The sequence below is a fragment of the Triturus cristatus genome, chromosome 7 (genome assembly GCF_964204655.1).
Source record: "Triturus cristatus chromosome 7, aTriCri1.1, whole genome shotgun sequence".
Lineage (NCBI taxonomy): Eukaryota > Metazoa > Chordata > Amphibia > Caudata > Salamandridae > Triturus > Triturus cristatus.
This window is the reverse complement of record NC_140590.1, coordinates 1,323,883,360-1,323,902,399: the sequence shown is the minus strand read 5'-3', so window position 1 is coordinate 1,323,902,399 and position 19,040 is coordinate 1,323,883,360. Positions and strand designations below refer to the sequence as shown.

At 45.2% G+C, this 19,040-nt stretch overlaps 1 protein-coding gene across 2 annotated transcripts in view; it reads right to left on the bottom strand.

Annotated features, from left to right (window-relative positions):
• TCTN3 (tectonic family member 3) overlaps positions 1-19,040 on the bottom strand; it is a 781,719-nt gene that overhangs the window by 609,676 nt on the left and 153,003 nt on the right. For both annotated transcript variants that reach the window (XM_085618937.1, XM_085618938.1), the window contains exon 2: positions 933-1,062. In XM_085618937.1, the coding sequence (XP_085475063.1) occupies positions 933-1,062 (130 nt within the window). The remainder of the gene's footprint in view (positions 1-932; positions 1,063-19,040) is intronic.

Here is a 19,040-nt window from a genome sequence, read left to right as displayed (position 1 = left end):
CATCCAACGCATGTTTTTAAGCTCTCCCCTGCTTGTGCCCACTGCATGTTGCAGACAGTGGGGTTTTACCACATGGTGTGGGATTGCATGGTGTTGCAAATTGCCTGGCATAAGGGGACTGCGGAGGTGGCAGAGATGGCAGCACATGATCTCATTCCTACGCCTTCTTGCATGCTGGGACTGCGCCCCCATGTGAAGAGGGACAGAAACCTACATAGGTTTATTGATTCAGCTATTGTTCGGCTCAAGCACCGGGATAACGCTTGATCTACAGTGCTGGCTCCATGATCTGTTGACATGGACTCGGGCAGAGGCTCATTCCCTCCGCTGGCTCCACATGAGGGGGCGATCCCGCACCGGCAGCGAATGTTGGGAGACCTTTATGACTGAAGCTAAAAATTACGTGTGTCCTTCTTGAGCCCACATCAACGAGCAATACACTTATGGCAGTGCATGCACACATATGCACAGTGAATGTTCTCGAACACCGAGTGGGTACTGCTGGAACCCGCAGTTGCACAATTAGCGTTCCATACACTTATTTGTGCATGCAATTGTTTTTTCGACCCCACTAGGCTTCCATTGAGTGTTCCCTCAGGGGTTGTATGTTCCCACGTGACATCCCCCCCGCTTACATAGTGTCATGCTTTCATACCTATGGGGCAAACCCATGGGCTTGTTTGCTTTGTTTTTATGTTCTGATTTGTTAAATGTGTGTTTACTATTGCCACTCTCGCCATGGGCATGCTTGTGCCAACAAATACACTGTTCAGAAAGTTCATATCGTATATTCCTCATGCTACTGCATTATTATGTATTAGGATATGACTGTAGAGGTTGTCTAACTTTATTAAACAAAACAAATAAACACATAAAAAAACTGGTGAAACGAGAAAGTAAGATGGTGATGATTCAGGGCACCATACACTCACTCTGTGCTGCCTGGGAGGCAGTAAGAGAAGACCACTAGAGGGTCAGACAAATTGCAGTCGGGATCACAGCAGCAGTTAGTGTCACAGGTGCCAGGTGAGAGATCACAGGTACAATACGGCAGAGTTGTCACTAAGAGAAAAAAAAGCAGTGTTAGACAACAATCATTAAAAATGACTGCTTCTCATTGTACATGAAGACAACATTGGTCTCTACTTTGAAATCCATAGCATTTGTGCAAGCTCTGAAGAATACCTATATTTGCTTGAGACACAGGCACCAGTCTCTCCACCCCTAGACTCTACGTATTTCCACAAATTGCATGCAGTGCATACTTGCACACTCACCGGATGGAAAAGTGAATGTAACTAGGTAGTTTGGTGATGGGTATTACAGGAGTGTTGGGGGGAGTGCAGTGAAATGCTCTGCATTTTTAGGTCTCGCCTGAGCCAGCGCATGCGCTGTCTCAGGCGAGAAATTGAGTAGGTGGGTTTTCAAATTGCTACCCCATGCTTTGGCTGGCCTAGCGCATGCATTCACACGAGCATGCACACGCGCAACCGCCAGCTTTCAGCGCCCGATCAGGCGCCACCTGTCTTTGCTCTCGCTTGCTCTCTGAACACTCCTCCGCCCCTCCCCCGCCGCGTCTCGCGGCGCTGTGAACCTGAACCTAAAAACAAGCAACTGTAACCATTTACAAGAATCATGAAATCCCTAATGATGAAAGATTTAGGTCTGTAGTTTTCTGATCTGGTGGACGACTTGTACTTTCTGAGCAGTTCGATGAGGCCAAGCCCAAAGTTCCAAAATTTGAACAAAAAAAGTGCTTTTCGAGTACCTCCCTTATGCGCTAAATAAACTGCAATTTAGAATTTAATTAACGAGGATGCACATACTCCAGATGTTTCTACAATTAGCATGCTTGATGTTTCATATATTTTCTGTAAATTGAACTTTATATAATTGCTGTTAGTATTTTGCAGTTTTTCGCTCTGATCTAATCGGGTGACATTCACGTCTAAGGAAACATTTTAACAACTAAAACACTTGGTAAATTACTACGCAGGAAATCGTTCACTCGGATTACAAAGAAAATAAATGAACCCGAGTCTGCAGGGTTAATGTGCGGGAGGGACTTTACACACTTTCCCTCTTCCATCATGAATACGCGAAACCGGACATCTACTGTTTGACGGAGGGCAGCTGACACAGCAGCACTCAGGAGAGGCAGACAGCACCGTCAAGCAAACTCTACTCGGCACCAATGCACGCACCGTGGAACCAGCAACCTAGACAGGGGATTTTCAATTAATAGGGGATACATTTCAGGTCAATACAGGGTACTGGCTGCTATTAAAACATCTCATGCCCTTGAATACGTGGTTTGATGGGGGCCTGGCTTTGCCATGTTTCAAACTGCAACTTTTAGCAGCAATGCGAACTAACGCACATTTATTTGCAGGGCTCCCCTTAATGTTCAAGTGACGACCTGTGACTGTCACCTTTACAGCCTGAGCTGTAAAACCCTCAATTCTTCCTTTTAATTACATCACACTGACGAATATCAAATATGGTAAAGTCTTGGGAGCGGCGAAGTGCAAAGGGAAATGACCATGAATAATAAAAAATTAAAATTCCTCCCCACCCATAGCCAATAGGTCTCGCTTTTGGGACCTTATAAGTATTTAGTTATGCAGCACAATATCCTTGGTGCAACAACATCAGCTGTTGCATGGCTAAACACTTATAAGGTCCCAAAAGTGAGACCTGTTGGCTATGCCAATGCTTGTTAATCTATTTAAGGGTTGTAAGGGTTCTATGGAAATGGGGTTGAGAGTGACACACAGGATGGCTTTTAAATGTGCCAGCTTATGGGCTCTTATGTTCACTCAACATATTCTGCATTGAAGGCCTTCAGGTAGCAGCACAAAGAACACCATTCCCAATTAAAATTGTGTGATGGACAAGAGGCACGGGGCTTTGGCCAAGCTGTTGGTCACTGCCAAGGACAAACGCCGAGACTGGGATTAAGGACGGAAGTAGAAAGTCCAGAGCACACTTTTCACAATAACAGTAACAGAGTGATATGGTGCACATTTTGTATTGCTGCTAGTCCACTGTCCACAGTACCCCAATGAGAAATATATTCAAGGAGGCCTACCCCTAACATGACAATGTACTCTTGATCTTCCCCCAATAACTGTATCTTCCCAGGGCCTATGTCCCCTGTTCAGTGCTCTGTTGCTCTTGAAGTAGATTTCCGCCCTGGAAATGCCAAAACATATATACATCATGATCCCCCTCACATCACAGATAGGCAGGGGTTGGCACCAAGTCTAAATAAATTAATCAATTTTCTTTGACAGTGCACACTGAAAACAAACCTATAAACACTCTTAAAATGCTGACAGACTGTAGAACAAAGCAAAGGGAGAAAGGGTTTTGAAACTAGGGACGCAGATATTGAAATCTGTAGAGCCCGGGTTTGAATTATATAATTGTACCGGTAAATTATACAGTCTTCAACATATCTCCAAATAATCATTAGTGCCTACCCAGCGGTTTTAACAGTCCATATACCAGTTACAGATCTTTTGGAAATTTACAGATTGATAACTAGAAAGGGTCAATTTGTAATTGTTCAATTCCAACCACTTGCATTCAATATTTAAATTCCATCTCCACCAGGCTGTGGCAGCCCCAACTTCCCAACCTCCATAGAATTTATTATACTGCTCACAACCATGGAGAATGGGTAAGAAACCCTTGCCTGACCGTAACAGATGTCACCAAGATGGGGAGATTAAAAGATTCATTAGGAGAAATGGGACTGAGTCTTTCACAGACTTAGTCCCAAAGCTATTAATAAAACCTGTATGACAAGATTCTAAAGTTAATAGCCTCGTGGGTTTAGTCAAAGAAAGCAAAAGATTAATTATTAAATCATAAGAATTAGCATAATTATAAGTATCTAAATAAAGATGCAAAATATACTGATATTGAAATACTGATATGGAGTCCGAATCCCAAGAAAGCCAAAAAGATTACTGGTTCTTCTCCAAAATAACACGTCTTTTATGTTTTTGGGACAGAAGACACACACATGTTCATAGCCTAACATTACGTAGAAGGGTTGGATTAAAAAATGTTCGTTCATGACAACCAATCAATCTGTTAGTTGGTACAAAACTCTTAGTAACTCCTACTCACTAAAGCATCCTATTAGCTTAAACTGTGCATATCTAATTAAGGAGATAAAAGCATATATTATAAAACATAGGAATAAAATAGCTTGCTCAACTACAGCGGAACTCAGCTAAGTAACCTTGAATTTGTAACAGAAACCCACCCTTCCCTCCAGAGAGAACAGATTAGTATACATTTGTAGTAGGACAGATCACTGCAGAGGCTATATTTTCATTGATTCTCTGAAATAATGAAGCATGCAGGTAGAACGCTCATACACATAAAATAAACATGCACTTTTGTGCAGAATTTCATGAATGATTGTCAATGCGGCCTGGTATGGTCTAGTTATGATAACTAAAGCATCCCTAAATTAATCATTACTTTTTATCAAGTTAAAAGGCTGCTCCCACATAATTTATAGATTTTGGCACATTACACGGATGCTAGCACAAGCGCTGAGACAACCCATAGACTTATCTCCTACGTTAATGCTTCTAGGAATCCTCGAGGGGCATGTCTGGTACAGAGGGGAGAAGGCTTCAGTGAGCATGGCCGAGAGGGATAGACAGGTGCTCACGCAGAACCTAAATACAAAGTTTGTGGACGCCCCCACAAGCACCAGAAAGTGTTGGGCCTATAGTGGAACCATTTACAAATGAAGTGGGTATTAATAAGACAGGTTGTAAGATTAAAAATATTGTACCAGTTACGTTACTGTATGACACGTCTATCTTAGTGCCATATCATGCTAGACAGATGTAAATATGTTATGTATTAGTTTTGAAAAATTAATAAAAAGAGTTTACTAAACCCAAATAGTTAAATTCTATAAAAATACAAGGCCAATCTAGAGTAGCTAAATTTCAAAGTCTCCATATTTCAGCAGTAAATGTTAATTACCATAATACAAAATGTTTCTATTGAGGATCTATATATTGTTTAACTATAAAGTATAATTTTCCACCATTACAAACTCTTGCATTTCTGAAAGAACTTTGACCCCAACAAGACATAGATTCAATAAAGAGAGAAATGCAAGAACAGGAACACATAAACTACTGCAATCTCATACAAATAGGACCTAATCCTTCAGGTGTCCAGACACTCACTTTAGTATGGTTAAGAACCAACTGCTGCAAATACGCAATGCAGAATCAGACTCACCCGTTACAAATAAGCATCCAACCTGCAGTGACAACATCTTACAGCACTCTAAAATGTGTGCTGCACTATTGCAGATTAGTTGCATGACAAATAACTGAAATTAGAGGCACCACGATTGATAATGATCAGGAGATAGGGCTCATGGAAAACATGGCTTAGCAGCTACTCTCATCCATTAATTTATCTTTTGCTACCACAAAGAATTTTCATCTTTAGATTAGACAGAAAAAACTAAAACAGGATGGTGCGTTGCACTTATTCATAGGGACACACTCAAATGGGTGAATGTTCATATGCTCAACTTCTAACACACCGAGTGTCTTATAAATGAAATCTGATCAAACACCAAGATTTCAATCATCGCAATATTATTTACCACAGTCGTGGCCAGAACACCACCTTTCTATAACTCACAGAATTTATACTCTCTGAGACTTTGGCAGACTCTAAGAAAGTTCAGCTTGGAAATTTAAATATATAATTATGCTTATGTTCTAATTATTTTAATAGTTTGCTTTTTGTCAATATATTTATAAATAGTTTAGTATATAGTTTAGAGCAAGTATTTTCTTATATGGATATTTTCAAGTAAGACTAAGAATGTCCATAAAATTCTACACACACAGCATCAGAAACCAAGGGGACACCATTCTCACAGATCCTCTGGAAAACAGCACAAACAGCTGGTCTTCAACTTTCCGAGAAAGGCGGTGCATATGCTTGCACCCAGGAAGCTCGTTTTCTTAGAACAGTGGATAATAACCAGTGACAATCTCACAGATATGATTTTGCAAGCGAGTGCAGACTGCTCCTACGAAACAGGTATGCTTTCATGTACTACACCTCTCCCAACGGCAGACTTTTTGGGTGCTGATACAGTAACAGAGAGTCAGTAGGAATAGGTATTTTCAGAAATAATTTTACCACCTAACATATTAAGTTCTGTTCATTACTTGTTGCCACTATATAACATAATCCCTCATAGTTAGCCTCTAATAATACTAGTCCAAGTGTCTACTGTGTGTGCTCACTCTGGATTAAGTGTGAGGGGAACTGTAAAGAAGACACTCGCAATGCGGTAAATTTACCAGTCTTCTTTATTGCATCCGATCACCCAGGTTCCCGGCAGCAACTGCCAGTGCCACAGCATTCCATGTTCAACGCAGGGAACGCAAGAGAAAAGGAATGCAGTACAAGTGGCACGAGATCCCAACACACACCCCCTTCCTTCACATGGAAAACAACGAGATGATGAAAACATTCTTAACAAACACGAGAGAAACAGAAATTAAAATAAATTGCAAGGATGACAGGTTAGCCAACAAATCGCGAAAATTCAATACCTAACATAATCCCGGAATGTTGTGGAGCAACCCTTGTTCTAGAAGAGGATGCCCAGGGAATAACATCCTTGGCAGGAACAGAAACCTTTGAACTTCCCCCCATGGGAGGCAAACCCGTGCAAGGAGTGTGAACTCCAAATTTTACTCTCACAAACTCAGCTTTCGACTCCGGCACCACCGAGACAGCACATTTGTCCCAGAACTTCCAATTCTCCGGCACCACGACATGGTCTCTCACCTCCCTCACTCTAACTGGAGCAGAAAATCGAGAGGATCCTTTGAGAACAAGAATAGGTTTCTTAATTCTCACCCAGTCCCCTTGACACACCGGAGACTTCCAAGTCAAGGAAAGAGTACTTATGGTTGTGAGACTGTGTGACACTATCAGGGTCAAAGACTAAGACTATCAGGATTTATCACCTGCTATCCTGCCACAATGCAAACAATTCTGACTAATCACATATAAGCTATGAAACAAGAAAGTACGCTATATCACTCGTCGTATCCATTTGGAATCACTTTTGAGTATAGGAATAAATCCTATCAGGTAACCAGACTATTGGAAGCACTTGGCTTGCAGCTTGAGAAGACGTCTTAAGACGGTGGGCCTGGTCACATAGGAGGAAGAGGAAAATTCCACGCACCCAACATGGATAAATGGAAAACACCTAGGCCTCAATGGTCACAGGGTCGAAAGTCCCCAATAAAAAGTAATCCTCTGGTCAAAGCTATCTGACTAGTTTTACTACTGTCCACATTGCGAACTCTCATTGAAAGAAACTATAACTCCGACAAATGTTGACACTGAGTGCTGCTGGGTGTAAGGTGGAGGAGATTTGTGGGGTGTTACTGGTTGTATGAGCTGACAGGCGTGGGTCAATTTTCTTAGTTCTAAACACTGATTGCTTCTATCAAAAGTGATCATGCCCAGGTTTTATTGGGGAAGGGTGTGTACACTGGCATGATGCGTGTGGGAGGTGTGGAGACAATTTATCCACATGGCAATCGTAACACAATCCAGTGGTGAAAGTTTCAAACAATGGTTGGTCTTGGTGGGTATCATGTGGAGGGGTGGGTGGAGGGGGGATTCATACAAATATTATGCAAACGTTCATATTACTGTTTACTTTTTCTTCTATATTTGAATTTTTTTTCCCCAGAAGGGATTATTGTTTTGGGTTTTGTAAAGCAGCGTAGATGCTGGTTGCGACATGTATACAGGTGGAGTTCTTTGTCACTCCTTTCATGCCATAGAGCTAGCTCATGTAAAACTTCTGCTTGCGTATAGAGTATTAACCTCCGTTCCTCGTTTTAACAGTTAAAATTGTTATATTGAATGACAAGGGTCTAAATTCTCCCAAGAAGAGATAGCAAATTTGGACATTCACTTATGACAGGAGATATGATACCACCGTCACAAGAGCACCAGGAGGCGCTTCCTCTGCAGCACGGGAGCCTCTCACAGCCATGGGGGAGCGGAAGACTCCAACCCCTAGTCTTCCGTGCGGCAGACGCATGCCGCCCCCATCACAAGCGTGCCAGGCGGCGCTTCATCTGCAGCTCAGCCGTCACAGATCCCGGGGGAGCAGAAGACTCCATCCCCCAGCCTTCCTTGCAGCAGACGCACGCTGCCACCATCAGAAGTGCGCCAGGAGATGCTTCATCTGCAGGTCAGGGCTCCTGCAGCGGGGGACGTGCACGGGTGTGCCCATCTCACCAGTCAGTGCCTGGAAGAGGCGGGGCGGGGCCACCCCCCTTGGTTGTTGTTGGTTCAGGCCCGATATTTCTTCCTGCCAGCTGCTCCAGAGTGCCCCCTGTTGGAATAAGGTACTGAAACAACCACTTTGGTGTTGACCTGTTAGACAGTGTTTCACTATTTTCTATTAATCTCTCCAGCTACAAATACATTCCGAGACACTGACTTTTGCGTAATTGGTGTGTGGGTTTTGAGCAGGTGGATGTGTGCTCTTTATGTCTGTCTTACCAGTTCTTCAACCTGCTTGTCTTGTTCTACCCATTCGCAGGGCTAAACTCCTATTTAGGGTTTTACCGAGGGCTTATAGAGGCATGGATAAAACAAAGGGTCAGGACAGGGCCCAGGGCACAACTCATCCTAAAAAGAAGGCCACGGGTGCTGTTTGCCATGATACAATGGACAGGATAGAGTTGATACTGACTGAATGCCATCAAACAGCTCACCAAGGGACATCTTTACAGCCTTCCCAACTTGATAGCCCCTCAAGTTCAGATTCTAACTGTGGAGTCCTCCTGACAGATATGTCTTTTTTTTTTTTTTTTTGTCCTCATATGACGTCAGATAAATAAGCGTCCTCCCGGTCTCTACAATCCCAATTTATATCTTGAGCTGACCAAGAGATGTAATTATTGGACTCCCTAATTCTATTGTTCATTATCCAATAAGTTCCAAAATACCCTGAGCTCTGTTCTTTTTCTAAGCCGATTAGCCTTTTGATCGAGATCGCTAAAGAATCTCACAGAATTCCACCACTAATTCCATGTGGGGGGAGCTGCCTGGCGCCACGTTTTACATATTTCCCTTCTTGCCAGCAGAGTCAAGTAGAATACAAGCTTGTTCTGCAGCCCCAAAAGATCTTCTAAGCCATCAGTTGGCTGCATAATGCCAAACAAAATTAAGGAAGGTCTTACCTATACTTCTTTGCCCAAAGTGTCTGACATGGTCTTATCCACACTATCCCAAAACTATTTCAGCGCCGGGCAGGTGGTGAATATGTGGATATCGTCTGCTTCCTGGCCGCCGCACCTTTTACATTTGGCATCTCCACTGCCTCTTATTTTGTCCAGCTTAAGTGGAGACCAGTAGATCCTATGAAGGGTGAAGAAATGGTTTCTCCTTAGTGCAGGGTACTTAATCAAAGAATAAAGCATGTCTAAAGATACTTGCCATAAATAGTTCAGCTCCTCATCAGGCAAGCAATCTTCCCAGACCAAGTAAGGGGGGTCTCAAGCTCTCTTCCATTGCAGCAAGCAGATATCCAAACCAAAGGGCTACCTCCTTCTTTCTCAGTCTTAAGTCTTATAGGTCTTTCTCCATTAGATTGTCAGATGTAAATTGCCACTGCTGGTTTCTATACCACGCTGAGATTTTGTAAAACTTAAACCTGGATAACGTGCCATTTGTCAAATTTCTCCAGATATCCAAGGCAGGCATCTATCACCTTCTATTATGTCCCCCCAGCATGAGACACCACCTGTTTTCAGCGGTTTTACGAGGGCATATAAGAGGCACTCTGGGGTTCCCGGAGAGTCCCACACTGGGGCCCATTTACTGTAGGAAGGGATACCCATGCGTGAGCGGCATTTAAACCATATTTTAGCTGTGGCATACAAACCTTCAGGCGGACTTTTTTAAACAAATTTCTGAGCTCCAAATTTATACATGAAACCCTCTTCTGCACTGCTCACCAACACAGCTTTATACATACGGCCCACTGAATTGGCATCTGGCCTAAGTAGAAGCATGCTACAGCTTTTTAACTGGTATGCCCAACAGTACAGTTGAAAATCTGGAAGGCCTAAACCACCATGTGCAAGCTTCAGTCTTATCTTTTTCCAGGAAAGTCCAATCCCCTTGCCTGTCCATATGAATGCGGAGATTCTTCCCTGTATTTTGACAAGAAGTCTCTTATCGAACTCCAACGGTATGTTGTTAAACAGATAGCCGAACTTAGGCAGGACACACATCTTAACTAGGTTAGTCTGCCCATACTGCGTGAGGGGGAGGTTCTGACACCTTTTTAGCAACTTGTCGACTTCCTCAGAGACTTTCATCAAATTCGCTTTGGGGTGCTTTTTTAACTCTTGTAGTATTGTTACACCTAAGTATCTATTTCTTTAGAAAAACTGACATTATGAGCGTCTAAGTTTCAAGCCATAACTTCAGTCTTGCTGTTATTAATCACATATCCAGACATCTTCCTGAATGACTGCACTTCAGTAAATAGTTCCGGCAGGGTCTGATTAACATCGTAGGTGAACAGAATCAGGTCATCAGCATAGAGAGCCAACTTCCTAGAGAAACCGCCCACCGTGAAGGGGGTTATTTCTTTATTCTGCCTTAAACCGTGGGCCAAAGGATCAATGTATAAATCAAAGAGGATAGAAGATAGGGGGTACCCTTGTCTTGTGCCTCTCCCTTTCTGCACGGGAGCCGGGAGATTGCCATTTACCAGTATTTGAGCTCAAGGTGCTGTATAGATTTTTTTGAGGATCTCCCTGAATATCTCACCAAAGCCGTAAGCCTTCAAAGTCCCGTTCAGATATTTCCAGTTGACCCAGTCAACGGTCTTTGCCGCGTCTTGGTTAATTATTGATAACGGAGCTCCCTGTATCGTGGCAAGGTCTACTGAGCCTATCAGGGTTTGTACAAGTTCTTTCATCTGCCTCTCCGAAAGGAAGCCCTTTCGATTCTCATGAATTAAGGGCCCAACAATTTAATTTAAGCGGGCTGTAACTATCCCTGTGAAGATTTTATAGTCACAGTTCAATAAAGATATTGGGCCGTAAGACTGACATTGTCTGGGGTCCTTACCTGGTTTTAGAATAAGGTAATAACAGCCTCATTCCAAGAGTCCGGAAATGGAAAGGTACCCTTCAACACTTCATTAAATAACTCTAGCCGCAATCATTTCTTCTGCTAATAATACATAGATTTCGTTTGGAATCAAAACTGGTCCTGCTGCTTTCCCTTTCTTAATTTTTTAAGAGCAATCAGGATTTTATTCCCTGATAAATCCTGGTTAAGATATAATTGACTTTTAATAATCAGCTTTTGAAGTTGTTTTTCAGAGAGCCAGTGATCTAACGCAACCTCATCAACCACCAAGTCTTCAAGATGTAATTCCTGAAAGAACTTAGTAAAAGCCAACTCAATACCTTCCCTGTCCTTCACAACCTGATCCTTACGTTCCAGTTTGATCCTCCTATTATAATTACTTGCCCTATCCTTTCTACTCTTCATTGCTAACAATTTGCCACAGTTCTCCCCTTGATCGAAGTCTCTCATCTTATCCATTTCTGCAAAAGATTCCCCTCCATCATAAGTCTGAATTTAAGTTGCAAGTCCTTGCCTTTTCCGCCCCCTGGAAATGCCCTGACTTCAGATTGGCTTCTGCTATCGCTAGCTGATCTTCAAGTGAAGCAATCTGCCTTTTTTCTGCTCTAACCCAAGTAACCGAGGCACCCTTCAAGGACCCCCTTAGCCAGGCCTTAAAAGCATCCCATACCATAAGTGCGGGGGCAGACAAGTTCCATTTAAAAAAAATCTACTGTGCCCCTTTCTATCTTGCACATACTATCTGATTGCAAGAGTAACCACATATTTAGAGTCCACCTTCTCGATTTTTAACCAAATTGAAGCGTGATCGGATAAACTGATAGGCAGTTCCGATTTCTAACACCGCCACAAAAAAATAATCAATTCTAGAATAGTGACCATTCTTTTTGCTGTAGAAGGAATCATTTCTAGAATCCCCATTAACCTTACTACACACATTGCATAAATTTACATTATCTAGCATAGAAAGGAGGTAGGCTTTAACTTGTGGCGAAGTAATTTGAGTACAGGGGGGCGATCTATCCAAATTGTTTAAAAGGACACTGAAGTCTCCGCCAATTATGAGCTGGGCTTCAAAGTCTAGCAAACTAGAGCAAAGATTATTCAGGGGTGGCGTATCATCTTCATTCGGGCCGTAGTAGCTATCCAAGGTATATAAAGAGCGGCAAATTTTAAATTCCACTACTACCCAGCGCCCGCCTTCGTCAGCCTGTGATCTTCATAGCTCTATTGCTGAATTTGCTTTAATTATTATAGCAACGCCCTTAGAGCAGTATTGCTGATCTGTAGCTATAACCTTGTCTACCCTTCTTTGCCTAGTAAATAATGCTAAACATTCAGGCCGTAAAAGGTGTGTTTCTTGGAGCAAAAGCACCCTAGCAGGGCTTTCTTTCAAGTATTGAAGGACCAGATGCTGCCTTCTTTTAACTCTTAAGCCATTCACATTCCAACTCATAACCTCCAAGGACTTGCCTCCCAGTGGTCTCCTCTTAGCCCCCATCATCTTCTGTCATCGTCGCACAACATCTCTTGACCCACATTATTCTGAGTGAAGACAATTGTTTTATATTTTTTACCCTATGCTCCCCACCACATGTGCTCCCCCCCTAAAACTCCTCCCTCCCCAGGGAACCCTCCCTTGCTACCTATTGGCATTTGCCAATTTGAGCTGCTATCCACAGAATCCAGTATTTACAACTTAACCTAACTGTCACCACCAATCACCTTCTATCATGGGTGCCTTATCTATTTACCAGCCTTACTAAGGGCCATAAAATGATCTACTTCTTCTGGAAATTGAGAATTATGCATTTTGTTGGCCCACATCTTTAAGAAATGCTGGAAACCTTAGCTGCACTTGGGCACCCATTTCCCTTTAGAAGTTCTATTCACTTGCCGAGTTCCCACCGTCTGTCTTCTGTCACACAAGAGATATCGGACCTGATTTTAAATGTGCAGTAAGGCTTTGGTCAAAAGATGTATTACAAATGACTTAACATTGTCTCCTTCCACCCCCCTTCCTTGACATCCAGGATCCTGATGTTATTCCTCCTAGAGCTATTCTCCAGTCTTTCTAACCTTTCTGACAGGTCTTTCTACTTTTGTTTTAGTCTAACCACTTCCTGGGTGTTATTCTTCATGTACGACCCTAGCTCCTGAACTTTGCTTTCCAGTACCTACGTACGATGAGTTAATGCTAGTAGGTTTTCCTCGAGGCTGCTACATGTATCTTGAATCCTCCTCTGGTTAGTCTCTGAAGTTGAAAAAGGTTCCTTAATTTCAGTAGAGAGTTGACTCAACATCCCTTGAACCATGGCCAAACCTGGTGCATCGTGGCTAATCTTAAGAACCTCATCAACTTGTTGACTTGATGTTGGATTTTGCGTCCGGGTTTTAAGTATATCGATTAGGGTTTCTTTCTCTCCTCTCCCTGCATTGCTGCCTGGTGGCAGGACAGAGTCATCCAGTAATGAGAATCTATTTGCGGTGGGAATTGCTGAGTGGGAGAGAGGAGCTCCCCCTACTCTGAGCGCATTCTCTAGTGAGGCAGCTGTCCACTATGAAACTTCCATGTTAAGCTGAGAATTCAGTTTAATGTACGATCTAAGAGAGGGTGTCACTTTGGGACCCTTTAGGGACGGTCTCTTCTTTCTCTCTTTTAGGGCCATATTTTTCGAAGGTAGCAGAGAAGGTGGTAAATAAGCAGCTAATGAAATATGTGGAGGACAGTAACCTTCTTCATCCGACTCAATTCGGGTTCCGGCCACGCCACTCCACCGAGTCTGCCCTTCTTAGGGCCTCCGAAACTCTCAGGCAGGGTGCTGACGAGGGTCAAACCATGGCTCTCATCCTTTTAGACCTTAGCGCGGCGTTCGACACTGTGGCACATTCCATCTTGCTACAGTGTCTGAGCAAAGGTGGGGTGAGAGGGGCAGCGTTGAAATGGATTTATTCATTTCTCGCAGGCCGAGGCTTCCAAGTGAGGCAGGGTGACTATTACTCTGAGCGAATTGCTCTGGACCAGGGGGTGCCGCAGGGCTCGTCCCTGAGCCCAACACTTTTTAATCTCTACGTAGCCCCGATTGCCTCCTTGGTAGAGAGCTACGGCCTCCGAATGGTTTCCTATGCCGACGACACGCAGTTGGTGATCTCCCTGTCGCGCGCACCCGATCTTTCGGCGGACATCTTCAGAGCCTGTATGCAAGACCTAGCTGCCTGGATGTCCGCAAACTGCCTTAAGCTTAACGGAAATAAGACCGAGGTGCTTGTCGTAGGGGGAGACCGATCGGCGTGGACGTCGGCATGGTGGCCTCCATGCCTTGGCTCAACACCTATCCCATGCCTGAAAGCAAAGAACTTGGGCATTTGGTTCGACTCCGACCTGACCTTCGGCCCTCAGATCAACCGGGTGGTCGGATCATGCTTTGGGACCCTCAAAAGTCTCAGGAAGGCATTGAAGTTTTTACCTGTAAAGGCCCGTCAAACCCTTGTGCATGCACTAGTCACCTCAAAGATGGACTATGGCAACCTCCTCTATCTAGGGACTCCGAAGAAGAATCTGAGCCGTTTACAGGTCTTACAGAATGCCGCTGCTAGGCTAGTACTTAGACTACCCAGAAGAGCCGCATCCTCGGTGGCCCTTCGGTCCTTGCACTGGCTCCCGATCAGAAGTAGGGTTGATTTTAAAGCACTCTGCATGTGCCATCGGATCATCAACGGGAGGTCTCCTCTCCCTTTGAAAGGACTGCTGACACCTTATGAACCGTCCCGCTCCCTCAGATCTTCTGGCTCGGGACGCCTTGTTGTCCCCAAGGTGTCCAGAGCACGGATGGGCGGAATATCCTTTAGGTACCTTGCAGCCGTCAGATGGAACACATTACCCTTAATATTGCGTCTCGAACCATCTGAACTAATCTTTAGAGCCAAGCTCAAAACTACACTATTCGAACAGTAAAGTATTCCACTTCTGTAGGTTCCAGTTAGCAGCCGCTCCTTAGCGCGGGGACACGCCGCTGTGCGTCACCAAGCGCTTTACAAAACTCCCTAAATAGAAATAAATAAATAGAAATAGGAAGTATCCTTCGATTGCAAAGTTTAGTAGAAAGGCCTTTAATTTTACCAGGGGAGGGTTCTGGAGGCTGTGTGCGCTGCTTAGTTGCTGATTCAGCTTGTGGTTTTAACTTCCTAAAAATAAAGGTATTAGATCTAAGCTTATATCTTTTGCCAAGGGATGAGTCATTAGCTGGTTGCACTAACGGGCCCACAAGCTTGCGGTCTATTGCTAACCTCCCCCCTGGTCTGCACACTTCTTACCCTCAAGTAAGTGGGTCATGGGTTCCATAAGTGAAGGGCATGTACCATACTTCTGCCTCTCATCCCTTTCTTGCTTACAGTAGCTGAGTTGGTAGCGGGGTTCTACTGCAGGCTCCTCTCCACTATGCTGCCTCCCCAAACCCCCTGAACAGCACCAGTGGGTTTACACGGTTCCTGGAGCCAAAACCTGTGCTGCCTCCGCTTGCCTTTTCCCCAAAGCTGTAACTGGTGCTGACTCTGCCAGGCTTCCCCCTGAGGCTGCTTCCAGGGTGGGGGAGGGAGGACTCAGAGAGAACGTCCGCAGCCCTAAGCAAAGCTGAGCCTCCACACATCAACGGGAGAGTCGGAGGCCGACAAAACAGAAAATGACTCAAGGAACGACCTGCATGACTTACGGAAAGGTGAGGGGCTCGGTGTGCGGTATAATAGGCGTTTACGTATGCGTGTAATGACGGTTTTGCAGCGAAGTGTAGAGAGCAGCTCCCGACCAGCTACCTAGCAGGCCGCCATGTTCCATCCCGAGAATCCCTCAAAAACATCTGATGGATATGTCTCCCATACTCTCACCGGCTAAAATATCTGTTAGGCAAATCCCCAGAGGTTTAAAAATCATACAAAAGGAAGGAGTAAAGGCCTTGGAAGTAGGCCCATTGATTTTGAGCCAGAGCCAACCACCACTCCGCAGGGGATCTTCCCTTTGAGGTGTATGTTACACAAGTAGAATGCCACAACAGATTTGAGGTTCTTGCTGATGAGGAGGTTGGGGCAATAGGGGGTGGGTAGGTTGGCAATGAAAAGAATTGTAAAATCCTTGCTGGTGAGATACAGGCCCTAAAAACAATCATCGAGTCCCTGAGGAGGAGTGTGACTCCCGGAGACTGGAGGTTGTTGATTTAAAAGGGAGAGTGAGTTGCAAGAAGGCTGTTCCAACAGAGGCCAGTACAGCATCACTATCCATTGCCACTAAGGGAACAGATGTTAGGTGTTCGGGACCTTCCGGGATAGATGAAGTTAGACCAGCGCATAGTGCTACCCACGCTAGACCCACTCCCCACCACCCACACAAGAGGCCACTGTTCCAGTGACCCGTACATTAATATGTCAGTAGCTCTACTAGAGGCCGGCCAAGGCAGAGGAGGGGGTAGAGTGATAGATGGAGGCAGGTTACACTAGATGAAGGGTGCTCTCCTAAGACTGCCTCTGGGGGTTCTTTTGGAAAGGGGATAGTGAGGGATGGTGTCTACACTAGATCAAAAGTCCAGGGTACTAAAGCAGTGATATACCTTTGTGAGAAGTTGGCCTGTTATATGCTGTCCACTATTTAAAGTGGGCACCTTGCACCAGTGCAAACGACCCTTATAATGTATGAGGTCAAAGATAACCTTTAGAAAGCTATCCTAGTGGTAGCTGTGGAGAGCAGCCTTCAGGCTTAATCTTGAAGGAAGGTAAAGCAGCTTGTTTTACCAGAATATCACTTCCTATATCGACTAAATGAAAGAGAACCACACAGTAGTTATATAAAAATATGCATTTATTAATATAACACTCTCTAGTATCCTCTACACGAGGATAGAACACCAAGTACACAATACGAGATCAAAAGAACAGTTGTAAGTAGCACATTACACAGTGGGCTCCAGGGGGAGACCAAACCATATACTAAAATAGTGGTATAACAATCACGACTTGGATCAAGACACAGTCTGGAGCACGTAGAATTGCTGGGACCCCAAGGAACCACCCAAGGTGAGTAGATAGGGACCCCATGGAGGACGAAGGCAGTGTGCTAATACGATCGCAGGCACCGTACAATTCTATGGGAAAGTCACGGTAACAGTTTTAAAGTTTAAGGACCCTTCTAGGAGGACTACGAGCGGACCCTTTGGAACTTAAGAGTTTGAAGAGCCACCCCACCCGTGGATACTGTAGTACCCGCGTTACCTATCCCAGAGGAGCCGGGTGCATAGGTCTGAATAGGAGTCGGAAACTCCTGTTGTTCTCAATGGAGGGCTGTGAAGAAGCACTGCTGCCGGGAAGGTGAAGGGGGTCCGGTGGAATCCAAGCCTGGATTTGGGAAGGAAGGAACCTGAAAGCAGAGGCGACAGAGTCTGGGTCTCCTCAGAGTGACCAGGAGCTCGGTAGACGAATGCCCACCGGTGTCGGGTGCTTGAGGTGCGATGAAGGGATGGTTGACTCTGCAGCCACGAGGACCAGGAGACGTCGAGGATGACCAGGAGCCAGAGGTGAGCTGTCCCACGAAGGATGTCGAGTGCTGAGGGGTCGGTGTCCGGCGGGAGCACCAACAAGCCTTGGCAAAGGCAACCCATGCAGGAAGGTCAAGCAGGTTATGGTGTGGACCAGCAAGGTCCAGGGGACTCACCAAGGAATGGGGTGTCAGGGCACGTCTGGAGCAACCAGGAAAGCCCAACAGAAATCAAGATGACCCTCAGAGAGACCCACAGGCCGAAGGACCAGGAGTCGCGAGGGGACCTCAGGCAAGATTGCAAAGTACCAGCTCACGGAGCACTCGGTGCAGGAGGCTGGAGTTCTTTGGTGCAAATACTGCTTGGGGTCAGGACTAGACTGAGTCCAATGCACAAGCTTGGGAATCGCCAATAAGCCTATGCAACTTAAAATGGACGCGGTGCACAGCGGTTCGGGATATGCAGTCCCCACGAGGGATACTGGCCTCAAACTCAGTGAGAGGGCAGATCAACCTCAGGGACCTTCAGAAACCACCTCCTGTGTTGCTGAAATCTTCCGAGTCCGCAGGAGCTCAGGAGCAGCAGACCAGTCAGTTGCGTTTAAGTTGCCTGCAGTTGCAGGGGAGTGACTCCTTCACTCCAAGGGAGATTCTACAGTTGCACCACAGGTCCTGCATAAGCCTGTATGGAGCAAGGGCACAGACAAAGCTTTGGATGGAGAGGGAGACGAGGTCGGGCCCAGTCGAAGTCCAGCGAAGTCCAGAGTGTCCAGACGGTCGAAGGTATGTGGTTTCTTCTTGTAGAATCTTGTCCACGTAAAATCTAAAGTCTTACAGCCAGGTAAGCCCTTTTGTAACCACGGGAGAGGGTTGGACAGATTCAGGGGAACCTCCTAGGGGAGGGGCAGGACAGATAGGTGGTTACTCCCAGGTCCTTTGCCAAGTTTTGCGTCAGAGCAGGAGCCAATGGCTCCCAGAACTGGTTTGAGCTGGACTATGCACAGGGACACCAAATGCGCCCCTGGTGCAGACTTTCAGGCACTCTCAGAGTGCACCCACCCAGCCCCAATACACTAAATCCTGTCTGGGAGGTGGTCATACCTCCCTGTGACAGGATGCCTATTGTGCTGCCTTCCTCTGCTCGAGCTTGGCTCAGCAGCAGGTGGGTAGAAATGTGTCTCTGGTCGGCAGCATCCATTTTGTGCTGTACGGGTCGAGAAGGCTGGCACTGGTTAGACCAGTGACCCCAGAAAACTCACTTCTGAAGGGTGGAATCATACCTCCCACACCAGTTACCGGTGTG